We start from the raw sequence: 12316 nt of genomic DNA, 5'->3' as shown, positions 1-12316 counted from the left end.
AATTCAAAAAACTGGCTTTAGTGATTTTGTCTTAATTGTGAATGTGCATAACATACCTAAGTCTCCTAAGATGGGCACTAATTATGCTTTATGAATATATTTTCTTGGATTTTAAATGTCAGCAAACGTACCCCAAACAAATAATGGGGATATTATGTTATCTAATTTCTCCACTTCAAATAATTCTACCTAAAAATTAAAGCCACTTTTAGTTCTTTTTTTTTAAAAAAGAAGAAAGAAAAGAGAAACCTAAATAAGCATAAAATAAACTGCTTCTTATAAGTGTAATACAGACATGCCAGGGAACACACAAGGCTAAAAGAATGTTAACTTTATTTATGAACATGTGATCTGTGTTTATACACATGCTAATAAACAAAAAGGAAATAATTGTTTTCAAGAAATAAAACTTCATCTGAATTAGTTTAAATACTGTATAAAATGTACTTGATACAAAATGTGTTACATTAACTACTACAGTCACCAGTATAGTCAATCTAATTTGTGCTAGCATTTGGATACATAAAACTCAGTTTTAAATCAATCACCAGCAAAACAGAAACTTGTGGACAGTTTTTACAGCATTATGCTTAAAAAAAAAAAAAAAAACCCCAAAACCCCCAAAAAACCATATACCCCAAAGAGGGAAAAAAACTCCCCAAACACTAAGTTTTGATTTTTGAATCACTATATTTAGTTCCATGAGAACTAAAGGCCATATACTTTAGAAAACAAGTCCAAAGTTCAGATATTCTATGTTATCGTGTTTAAGATTCAATAATCCAAGGTTAGTGAAAATACCTGATACACAATTAAAAGATCACTAGTATTTTAAAAGGATAAAGTTGAAAGAGCAAGCAATACCCTTAAGTTCTAAGTGAGGATTTCAGACATCTCATATTGTGTACAGATCAAGCCTGAGCACTCAAATGTTTGGAGAACCATCAAGGTTTACAGAACTCAATTACTACAGGTCTCTGTTCTGGACCGGGTTTCACCCTACAACTCAGGAATGCTGCTACCTTTTACTTAAAAGCTCAAAGCCAGAATGGTGTCACACTTAAGGTTATTAAGATGTTAACCTGCTTAAGGAGAGTTATCTTTGATAAGCTACAGCTTTCAGTTAGCTTACAATTATTGCAGCATTTTAATATCTTATGAGAAGAGGGAAATATTTTAATTTGGACAACTGAGCAGCCTAGAAGTAAAAGACCTCTATTAAAACTTGAGTACTCAATTGTATAAAATCATCGACGAGACATTGATATACTTGTAGGGGGCCCAATTCCAGGTTTCACTTTACAGTACAAATGTAAACAAAGAATAGGAGCTCAAAACTGCCAAATAAAGCAAAACTAAATAATAAAAGCTGCGTCAATGGTCTCTGGAAAGCTCTATGACGTGTCTGAACTTGGAGAAAGCATCAAACTTGAAATATAAGCTTTGGATGTTGCTAATGCATTTTCAAAGCCATCAATCAGGCAGAAAAAAAGAAAAAAAAAACCCAAAAACCAAAAAAAACTAAGTGATACACGTGAAAATGGCAAAATATACATTCCAAACATTTTTTTTTATTGCAGGAAACAAAAAGCACACAACAGCCTGTACATACATACAAAATACTAACTATAGACAGACAGATGTAGAACATGTTACCATGTTCATTCGTGTAAACCTACATGATCTAAAAAGGATCATACAGTAACTGTACAACACAGCGTCATACAGGGAGAACGCTATCATAGTTAATATGAAACAGTGCTTTTGGGGCACAAATTACCCATTTCTACAAAATAAAGTGTGCAAATTATGCCACATATATCCATATTCAACTGAGCTGTCATCAAAATACATTTTATTTACAATATGTTCTATGATCAATTGGATATTACGTTCTAAAATGATTTACTTCACTGCTACATTATAAAGGAAAAAGCAACGTGTAGAAAAAGTGTGAGATTGTGTTTTTACATACTGCTTTTGAAGTTCCCATCACTGGTTCAGTTCGACTTCTAAAAAGACAAAAAGAAAAACAGCATTAACTCTCTGAGTAGCTATTAATGAATTTTTGTGCTAAAAACATCTCTCCAACCACACATTTTTTAGGAACACAACTTTTTCTTGGCACAAACATTTAAAAACAACCAATTTCAGAAGTAATAAATATACTACCTTATTTAATTTTTACTACCTTTGAACAGTTTTAAGATTCATTTTTGGTTTAAAAAAAAATCCATACTTGGTAATTATAGGTGTGTATCTTTCTGCCTACAATAAATGTTTTCTGAAAGGTAGTATGAGGATGTTGTTATTTAAGAAACTTTGTGGCTATATCTTAATAGACTGAACAAGTCTATTAATCCTCACTTTTTTAATAGGTACAGATGAGAATTTTCATACCCTGAATTACCTTACATTAAGACTACTACTGTAAATATCCTATAATTTGGAGCCCTGAGAAATTGTTGTGCTCCAAAAACTATATTTCAAATCCGAAAGACAGGTTGGCAGTTTCATCTTTTTAAAAGTCTCAACACAGTGACCAAGATAAAATAGGAACTCTATCTTCCAGAAAAATCAACTGTTTGACAGCGTATTTTCCTTAAAAGAATAAGTTTAAGTTGGTTATAGAGAATGGAACTGATTTTTAAAAATATATAAACAAGTAAGCTCAAGAAGAAATTCCTTTAAAAGTCCACACAAGGAAGGGTATGAGGGTCAAATTGCTAAAATACAGGCTTCAAAGGCTTAGTTTTAGTTTTAAGTTTATGCTATCCTGACAGAAAAATGTTAGATAGCATATGAAAGGAACTTCTAGTTTGTACATGACTGGGACGCCCTGAGATAAAAATGAAATTTTCATTTACTAGTATTTGCTCAGCAAATTCAAAAACACTTCAAGAGGCAAGTATATTATAAAGGAAATCAAATACACAGTGAATTACGCATGCAATTCTGTAAGAAGCAACTATTTTCCCACGTACTTTAAACAATTCTCTCCCTAAAGTTTCTGAATATCAAAACAATCTCCTGAAACTGAATGTTTGCTATTTTTACAAAGTACTTAGTAAATTAAGGGATAACTTCACACTAAATTCTAGGAATTAATTCTTCCTTTATAATGTCTCAAAATTATATAAAGTTAAAGGTACATAGCTCACTTGCTATTTACAGAAGGAAAAAAAAAGTCTTCAGCTTTTAAAGTTACTATTCAGAAGATTTAAGAACCTCCAAATGTTAAAATATGGAATAGAACTTTACACTAAACTAAATGAGAACAGTCTTAGAAAGAAAACGTGCCCACATGAAGCAAAGCTCCAGGAAATGACTTTATTCTACCTCAATTCCAAGAACACATTCCATTTCCTAGGACTGGCAAATTCCAGAATGTTTCATTGACCAAAAGCGGAATTTGCCAAAATTTTATTGACCAAAAGCAGAATTTGCCAGAATTTCAAGTAAGTCTATCTTACCTCTGAGTATTCTTTAAATAGCCCAAGTTGCTATCCTTTCCACAGATTATACTGAGTTGGCCAAAAAGTTCGTTGCAGTTTTTCCATTCCATTGTATGGAAAAACCTGAAGAAACTTTTCGGCCAACCCAGTAACTGTTATCAGCATTAAAATTGCAGGAAAGCAGAGAAAGTTAGATATAAAGTTATAATCCTGCCCCTTTAGTGAACTCCTTAAGCTCTAGACCATTCCTAAAGTATTATCACTATAATTCTTACTCCAATAAAGGGCATTTGCCGTGTGCCAGGCACTACTGAATTCCTCCAATTCCCTGGAGTTACATATATTTTATTTTGAGGAATCTGAGGTACAGACTTTAGGTAATTTACCCAAATACAACTTCATACAACTGGTGTGAAGCAGTAAATGCGAGTCAAATCTAAGCCTGATTCCAGTGTCTGTGCTCATGAATCCTATGAACATTATCACTTCCCAACAAAGTCCCTTATTAATGAGAAGCAAATACTACCATTACTGAATACTCCTGATGCTAACAAAATATTTAGGGCAGATCTCAAGATACTTACATTCTTGTAGTGAAAAAATGGTAGAGGGGGAAAGTGTCCAGGTAATAAAAACCAACGAAGGGGAAAGATTTACTTATTTGAGGATCATTTTCTTTTTATTAATATTATTTATATAGAGCAAAAAGTCTACTAGCTCTTACTTCTGACTACAGTTTAACTGGGGAAAGAAATCAGGAAAACAAACATTCTCATAATTTTAAGGATTAAGAAGACATACTCACTAGCATAAAGAGTGAGTTCAGTTCTAAAGCATACCTGTTCCTTCTCACAAAGTAAAAAGTATTTTGAGAACTTGCAAACATGGGATTTAATAAATACTTACATAACATATGTCTTGCTTGTAGATTTAACACCTCCAATAGGAATTCTTCTAACAATTACAGATGAATTTTTAGGAATTAGAGCATTATCATCAGTATATTCTGTAAATAAAAGGATAAAGAGTTGAATTTCTATTTAGAGATTTGGGTAAGTCATAGTCCTCAAGAATTAGAAAACTTCAACCAGACATAAATTTTATGGGAAATCATCTTACATATAAAGGAGCATTAATAACCACATGTTCCTTGCATTGAGATTACTGATACTGTCAGAACAAATATCCAAAGCCATAAGGAGTTAACACCAAATATGTCAACAGGTTCTTGGCTCTGGCACCTCTATCAGAGATGGAGGTGGAACCCCAAGTCTCAGGAAGACTAAGTCGTTCTCTGTTTAGCCAGTAATGCTGAACATCTGAACTATATGAGGAAAAAGTTGTTATTTAGAATGAAAATATTTTCTCTCTCCTGGTGGCTCAGACGGTAAAGCCCACAGTGTGGGAGACCTGGGTTCAATCCCTGGGTTGGGAAGATCTCCTGGAGAAGGAAATGGCAACCCACTCCAGTGTTCTTGCCTAGAAAATCCCATGGACGAAGGAGCCTGGTAGGCTATACAGTCCATGGGGTCACAAAGAGTCGGATGCGACTGAGTGACTTCACTTTCACTTTTCCTGGGCTCTAAACACGAGTACTGGGGAAGACAGACTAAAAAGTGTGACACATTTTGAAAGCTTTGTATTCAAAGAAAAAAGGGCTTTGTAATAAAGAATTCAAAGTGGGATGCAACTTTGGATAGAATGTTGATTCAAGGAAAGCCCCTCTGAGGAATTGACATCTGAGACTTACAGAAGACTGAGAAGACAAGATGTGCAAGAACACTGGCACAGAATATTTCAGACAAGAGAAGCATGGGGAAAAATGACACAAGAAGGCCAGAAGAGCTGAGGAAAACCACACAATGACTAGAAACACAGGCACAGGTTACATATATTTTGTTTCTAAGCACAACAGGAAGTCATTGAAAAATTTTAAATAAAAATGATGACAATTTGATTCATATTAAAAACAAAAACTCAGGTATCTAAGTGAAGAATGATCTGTATAGGAACAAGAACAGAAACGGTGACTAAGAAGGAGATTGCTGCATAGTTCAGGTAAGAGGATCTGCTCTGGAAGTGACACAGAAATCAAGAGAATGTTGTAAGGCTTTTCGACAGATGTGGGTGGAATCAGAGATGGAGGAGAAAGAAATCAGGCATGAATTCCTAGGTTCCTGGCTTAAGCAGCTGGACGAACAGGGATGCTACTTTCTGAGAAGATAGACAGGAAGATTATCCTATTCTTGGGACTATTACTTGCAATAGTTCTCTCAGAATGAAATTCAAACAAAAAAATGAATCGATGAATTCAACAATGGTTTAAAAATAAAAATGTTATGAAAGGAATTTGCAAAATTACCAAAAAGAAAAATAATCCACTACAAGGGGATATAGGTAAAAATGTACCCATCTCCCTTAATCACACAATCAAGTATTAGGGTTCACTCTTCTTAAATTACTGAGTTTACCTGACTCACTTAAGTTACTTAGCACCAAGTGCTCTAATTATTAAGCTTATCAACCTCTGTTCTAATTATTTTAAGTTTATCAAATATGCAAGCATTTTAAGCTTTTATAGATGTACTGGCTCTATCCTTTCTCATAGCATTATCATAGATTGGGTTTCCCAGGTAGCACAGTGGTAAGAGACACAAGTTCGGTACCTGGATTGGGGCGATCCTCTGGAGGACGAAATGGCAACCTACCCGGTATTCTTGCCTAGAAAATTCCACAAAGGGGTGGAGGGCTACAGTTTATAGGGTCATAAAGAGTTGGACATGACTGAATGCACACACACATAAATTGTTCAGGAAAAAGGGTTCTTTTCGGTATACACATTTCAAGTAGTAAGCTTTATCTTCATAAGTATCCAATTAGAGTGATGCAATTTTCTAATGTAAGACTACCATCGTTATCTTTTGCATAGTTCAGGATAGTTCCAAGTTCAAGCAAGCTCTAAGAAAGAAAAACCCAGAAGCATGGGAGATGAGGGATCTTTCAAAAAAAAACTCTAAAACTTGATGTCAAACACCAGATAATTAAGTTGCTGACTATGTAACTGTCAAAAGAGTTCACCGTAGGAACGAATAGCACATGTGCTCAGGAGCTTTCCAAGACAACTTTATTCACCCCATCAACAGTGTTGTCAAGCTTAGTCTGGCTCTGATGCCACATGCTCTCTAATTGACCTTTTAAAGTATGTGAATCACACTGATAATTTCCTACCTTTAAAATACCTCCGTAAGTAACCTGTTAGCTTCAAAAGATCCTCTCTATTTGACACCGCCATTTTTGATCCAAAAACATGAATACGGATGAAATGAAAAAACAAGACGAATTTAAGAAATGGAGAAATAGTCTTTTGAAAATTCTTTTTCCTCAGCTTCCAACTCTTTTTTACCCTAAGTTCAGAATAAAGGCTATTTTGTTGTGTGTATGTGCTTTTTTTTGCTGGGGAGGGGGAGGGGTAATAGCAAATAAGCAGAAAAATTAGAAAAACAAGTTTATATAGGAAAAACACAAAAAGATAATTTGAGATTCATTTTGAAATGCAGTCTAGAAATAAAGAAGCAGAATTCTTAAACCTGAAACATAAATTCTGATTCAAGCATTTCAATCTAAGATTTAAGAGTCCTAAACATGGACAGACTTCCAAAACTGTCCGGAATCTTTTATAGAAACATGATAGAAACATTAATTCAAACAAACTAAAGTGATCCAGTTCGGCATTCTTTCCTAGGCGATCTCCTAACTATGAAGCTATAAACATTCCTTCTGTCCTCTGTAATTCACTGGATGGTGCTAAAAGCAAGTGGCATTCTTCACAAGGCAACTGATACTACTTGCCATACAATTCATTAAGTGCTTAAATATCTTTTTCTCTCCTAATTTGAGGACAGCATAAAATGCAAACTTTCTCTTCTCTTAACCAATCCAACAGCAAAGCTTACTAGAGCAAAGCTTTCTCCAATAATGACAGTTCACAAATATACAAAAAACACGGGGCTGGGCAAAGCACTTTCCTGCTTTCAGCATTTGTAAAAATAAGGTATTAAATAATTTCCTAGCTTAGAAAAAATGTAACACATCACAAACTCTTAAATTCATGGACAAGAATTCCATCAACAATAATTTATTCCAGTCTAATGCTGTAATCAGTTATTAGATGAAAAAGATTGATGGAGTCTAGTCTTAAAGGAGTAAACTGTGTTATACTCAAGCAAAATATGAAATCTGAATGATTAAAACTGCCTTAATATTCTCTAATTTCACTTAATAGTTTATTTTCTCTCATTCATTAAGTATCATTAACATATCCAGGTGTCCTAAAATTATTATAAATCCATCTGTTAAGTGGGGCTGTAATGCTTAAGGAAGGCTTTTGTGGCCTTAAGAAATATTTCCTTAAAGGTATTTTCTTGAATAATATTTTTAAAAGCTGTTTCTCAACTATTCATTATCACCAGCAATTTTTCCTCACAATCATAATTACCAAAGAGTCACATGAAGCATCTCTTAGGTCCGATACACTGAAAAACCGGAAAGGGGGGAAGAGGAGAATATTCCTGCACATGTTATCAAGTGAGTATACAAGTTCTTTCTTACTATTTTTGAGTGCTGTTCCTTAATACAATTATATTTATGTCTGGATGTAAATGTAAAAAAACAGCTCTCGTACTTGACAAGTGGGGGAACCTCCCCCAATTTCAACTAAAAGAACCCATGTCCCACTAAGCCAAATTTAGTGATCAATAAACTACCCTAACTAGAACTTCACTTCACTTCTCATCTTATTAAAAAAAAAACAAAACTCAAGACACAAAACGACACATCAGCGTTGCAGTCCTGAGAAAAAGAAACCGAAGTTAAGTTCAAAGCCAGAGTCTGAAAATAGAAACTCTAAGAGGCCATTCTGTTTCATTCTCATATCTATGTTAAATTCTCAGTATCATATAAAAAGCTTTTACAAAAGAGAAAAATTTAAAGATTCCAATTAGTGGCTTATGTATATTCATATGATAGCAGACTATTTTTCAGTATCCTAGTATCAATATAATCATATAAAATCAAGCAACCATTATTTTAAAAAATCTGTACTTTTGATCTTTCTGAAACTGATAAAATTTACGAGTAATGTGATGAACTAAGAGCTCAACTACTTAATTCTGGAACTTACACACCAAACAAAAGTGGTCACACCAGAACATACCAAGTTTCAAAAGCAATTCCAACTTTAAAATCTGGCTAGATTAAAAACATCAAAGGGAGGATCTTTCTCCAAAGACAGGCAACTCCAAACTTAAAACTAACTAAATAAATCGGGGAAGGGAGACGAGAAGGACATAAAATTTGCCATCAAAACTCCTACGGTGATTAAGTTAGAAAGTTAGAGATGTTTCTCCAGCGCTGCTTTACAAAGCAGCCTTCCTTCTGCTCTCCTCTCCTTCTGATGGAAAACAGATTAGGAAATGCCCCAGGGTAAGCACTCAGACAATCTGGATGACATCCCCACCCCCTCACACCAAAACCCTCGTTTAAAAAAATCATTTGGGAGGAATCATCAGCCAGTTGGGGATCGGCCGGTTGCAGATGATCCAAGTATACAGAAAACAAATCAAAGTCAATTAAACTCGGGGGCTGACTGCTGTAACCCCTGGCTATCAATGAAATTCGTCCCCAAAGTGTTAGAACGAACAGTCCCACCAGAGACATAATGGCGGTTAGTCTCCAGCCAGGCACCTCGCCACCAGCATCTCTCTTCCACCAGCCAGGATCCGGAGCCCGGGCGGCTCTTACCTTCTTTCGTCTGTGCGTTGGTGATCTGCAGGTCGCAGTCGGCAGCTTTCAGCTTCTCTCTCCCCATAATCTGCTTCTTTAAGTCGCAGAGGGAGATGTGGAGCCCATCAAAGGTGACGGTATCATAGTTGAGTTTAGAAGAAAATTTATAATGCACACAGGACATGGTGCCAAAGGATTCCTAAGGTTCAGCGAGGAGACGTGGACACGCTCAATATATGTATATTTATAAACTTAAGAGCAAAGTATGTACACACACAAAACACTCAGAGACACCGAAGGACCCTAAAAGGCCTCAGATTAAATACCCCCCCAACCACAAGCAGGGGTTCGTAAAAACAATAATTCAGAACCCGCCCCCCCCGGATATTCAGAATCGCTTCATGTGGGAGGAGGCGGACGAGGACGGGGCAAGGGGGCAAGCGAGAATCCGCCAACCGGCACAATTGTCACCCGGCTGGGTCCCCCTCGCTCATGCTAAGGGCCGGCAGGAGACGGGGGCAGCGGTGCAGTCAGTAGCGGTCAGTCCACACGTTAAGAGTCCGAGTGACCCCGCGGGGTCAGGGGTCCATAGCGCGGCCGCACCTCCCGGCTGGTCTCTTTCTCCGTGGATGGGGGTGACCCAGGCCCCGGGAGAAGGCAGAGGGGAGAGGGCCTAGGCCCGGAGTCCACGAGCGGCCTCTCGCCTCCTCCTGGCTTCCGGACGACCGGCGTCGGCTGCCCCAGGCCCAGGCCCCCGCCACGCAACAGACCCCTTTCGCCTGCTCCCCGCAGGGCCACGGGCGGCCCCGCGGCCTAGGCCGAAACGCGCGGTCGGCGGAGGAGAGGCCTTCCCGTAGGCCGCCCCCGGCTCCGCCTCCCCCCCGCCGCCGCCGCCGCCAACGCCAACGCCGCTCAGACACAAAGCCGGTACTAGGCCTCGGCTAGGCCTCGCAGCACTTCCTCACCACCCCGGGCCCCAGCCAGCGGCCGGGGGGCTTCGGCGGACCCTCGCGACGCCGCCGAAGGCTCCCTGACGCTTCCTCTCGCCGAGTGCTCCGAGCTTCTCTCGCCTTTCGCTTCCGTCGCCTGTCGGCCCAGTACCGCGAGATTAGGCCCGGAAACCGCCGGGCAACGGCGAGGGCTCCGCCGGCTCCCTGTTTTGTTTCGCCCCTCTGCCGCTCTCGGGCCCTCACCAGGCGCCGGCGACACCTCGGAGCCAGGCACTATGGCGGACGCGGCCTGGCTTCGGGCGAGCGCCCCACTCCGGGGTCTCTTAAGCAGGGATTGCACGGGCGGCGCGCGCGGGGCGGGGCTGGCGTGCGCCGATAGGCGGGCCGAGGGGCGAGGCCTGGGCGTCACAAAGCGCACCGGCCCGCCCACGTGACCCCGCGCTTTGTGACTCCCGAGCGCGGAACCTGAACCAGCCGGGTGAACGGAAGAAACCATCTGCCTCAAAGGGCGGGGTGGCAGGCCGCAAAGAGGACCGGCTCACAGCGCGGTTCCGGAGGGGGGGGCCCAGGTTTCCGCTGGTGCCTGGCTAGTTCCCACAGAAAAGTGGCATGTGGGAGGGGCGCCTAGCTGACTCCTCCTTCCACACAACCCCCGTCGATTCTCCCGAGCGCCCCAATTTAAGTAAACATTATGGTTGCTATGCAGTTAACTATGGTTGCCATGCAAGGCCCCCCCCGCCCCCCCCCCCCAGCTTCCCCTTACAACAGAGTGGCTATCTAAAGCTCTTCCTAAGGAGAAATTCTGGAGCAGCCCCGGGCTAGAACAGATAACAGCCCCTACTGTGAAGATTTAAGGAGCTCTTACTCCGTGCTAAGAACGGGGCTAAGCGCTTTACAACACTTTCAGGTTCTGAGCAGTTGCCTGCTTTGAAACCCTACCAGTGGGACCCTAGATTTTACTCCTCTATGCCTCCCGGTTCCTCGGTTATAAATTGCTCTTAAAAAAAAAAAAAATCGTACTTGGCTTACAAGATTGTCATGGATTAAATGAATACGTTTTCATTGTTGAGGACCGTGCCAGGCACATGGTTCAATGTGGCTCAATAAATGTTAGTTTAACAACGTCAACAAAAAACCCGAGGTGGTCAGCACTACCACTCTTTCCAATTTATAGATGAGAAAACTGAAGCTAGGGGCTTGCACTTTCTGAATTCGCAGAATCAGAGGAACGTCTTTTTGGTAGCGGGGTCCGAAATTCCTTCCCTAATTGCAGTAACTGTACTAAGCACCCCCTCAGTAGATTGGCATCTTTTCCCCTAGATGCTTGGGGAAGTTATCATTACACCCATACAATTCATAATGTCATCTTATTGGAAAAGTCTCCGGAGGCCACCTTATCTAAATAGGACCGTCATCACTCTCCATTCCTATACATTTAAATTTTCTTCCAAGCATTCATCATTACTCACAGAGTTTATGTCTACTTTTAAATCGTCTGTACTGAGAAAAGGGGACTTTTGTCTCTTTTGCTTATGCTATATCTCCACCTCAGAACACTGCTTGGACATAGTAGGCACTCAATGCGTTGAATAACTAATACATTTTTTATGTGATCTATAGTAATAGCACGGTTTTAAGATTTTGACAAATTAAGGACAGTCGGAGAGATACAAATACAACTTAATTCAACCACATAATCATCAATGCTTTTCACATGTAACACATTTCTCTTACTTTTATCTTCTTTGGTAACCCGCTAAAATTTTCTTGCTCTTGGGTCCACTTAAGGGCTGCTTTTCTTGAAAAAAAAAAACAAAAAAACCAAAAAACTCTGTGTGAATGAACGAGGGAAAAATCACATCTAATGAAAGAAAATGACAAATCACCCTAGTATCTCTGCCTCCAAAGTGGTGAATCTATATCGTTTCACTAGTCTTTAGCTAATCCCACCAGCCCTAATTTAATCAGTCAACCTGATGAGGTTCAAAGGATCCCACACCCTCAGGGTAGAGTAGATCAGAATCCTGTCAGAAGAGCACTAAGAGTTCTTTGAAAGAATACACAATCAGTGGTATGACTGGGTCCAACAGTCAAGAGCCCTTTATAAAACTGTTTACTCTGGGCACTTAT

The 12316-nt window shown here is 39.5% G+C and overlaps 1 protein-coding gene across 2 annotated transcripts in view; it reads right to left on the bottom strand.

Moving 5' to 3' along the window:
* Positions 1-10560, bottom strand: part of RBBP6 (RB binding protein 6, ubiquitin ligase) — a 31838-nt gene extending 21278 nt beyond the window's left edge. Inside the window, exons 1-3 of one of the 2 annotated variants that reach the window (XM_043914536.1) lie at positions 9255-10560; positions 4362-4461; positions 1976-2012 (exon numbers count right to left, since the gene is read on the bottom strand). In XM_043914536.1, coding sequence (XP_043770471.1) covers positions 1976-2012; positions 4362-4461; positions 9255-9420 — 303 coding nt within the window. In that variant the 5' untranslated portion in view covers positions 9421-10560. The remainder of the gene's footprint in view (positions 1-1975; positions 2013-4361; positions 4462-9254) is intronic. The other variant, XM_043914537.1, reaches the window with a different exon arrangement.
* Positions 10561-12316: the final 1756 nt, after the last annotated feature.

Source organism: Cervus elaphus, chromosome 10 (assembly GCF_910594005.1).
Source record: "Cervus elaphus chromosome 10, mCerEla1.1, whole genome shotgun sequence".
Lineage (NCBI taxonomy): Eukaryota > Metazoa > Chordata > Mammalia > Artiodactyla > Cervidae > Cervus > Cervus elaphus.
The sequence above is the reverse complement of the archived record's forward strand: the minus strand, read 5'-3'. Positions and strand labels throughout refer to the sequence as shown.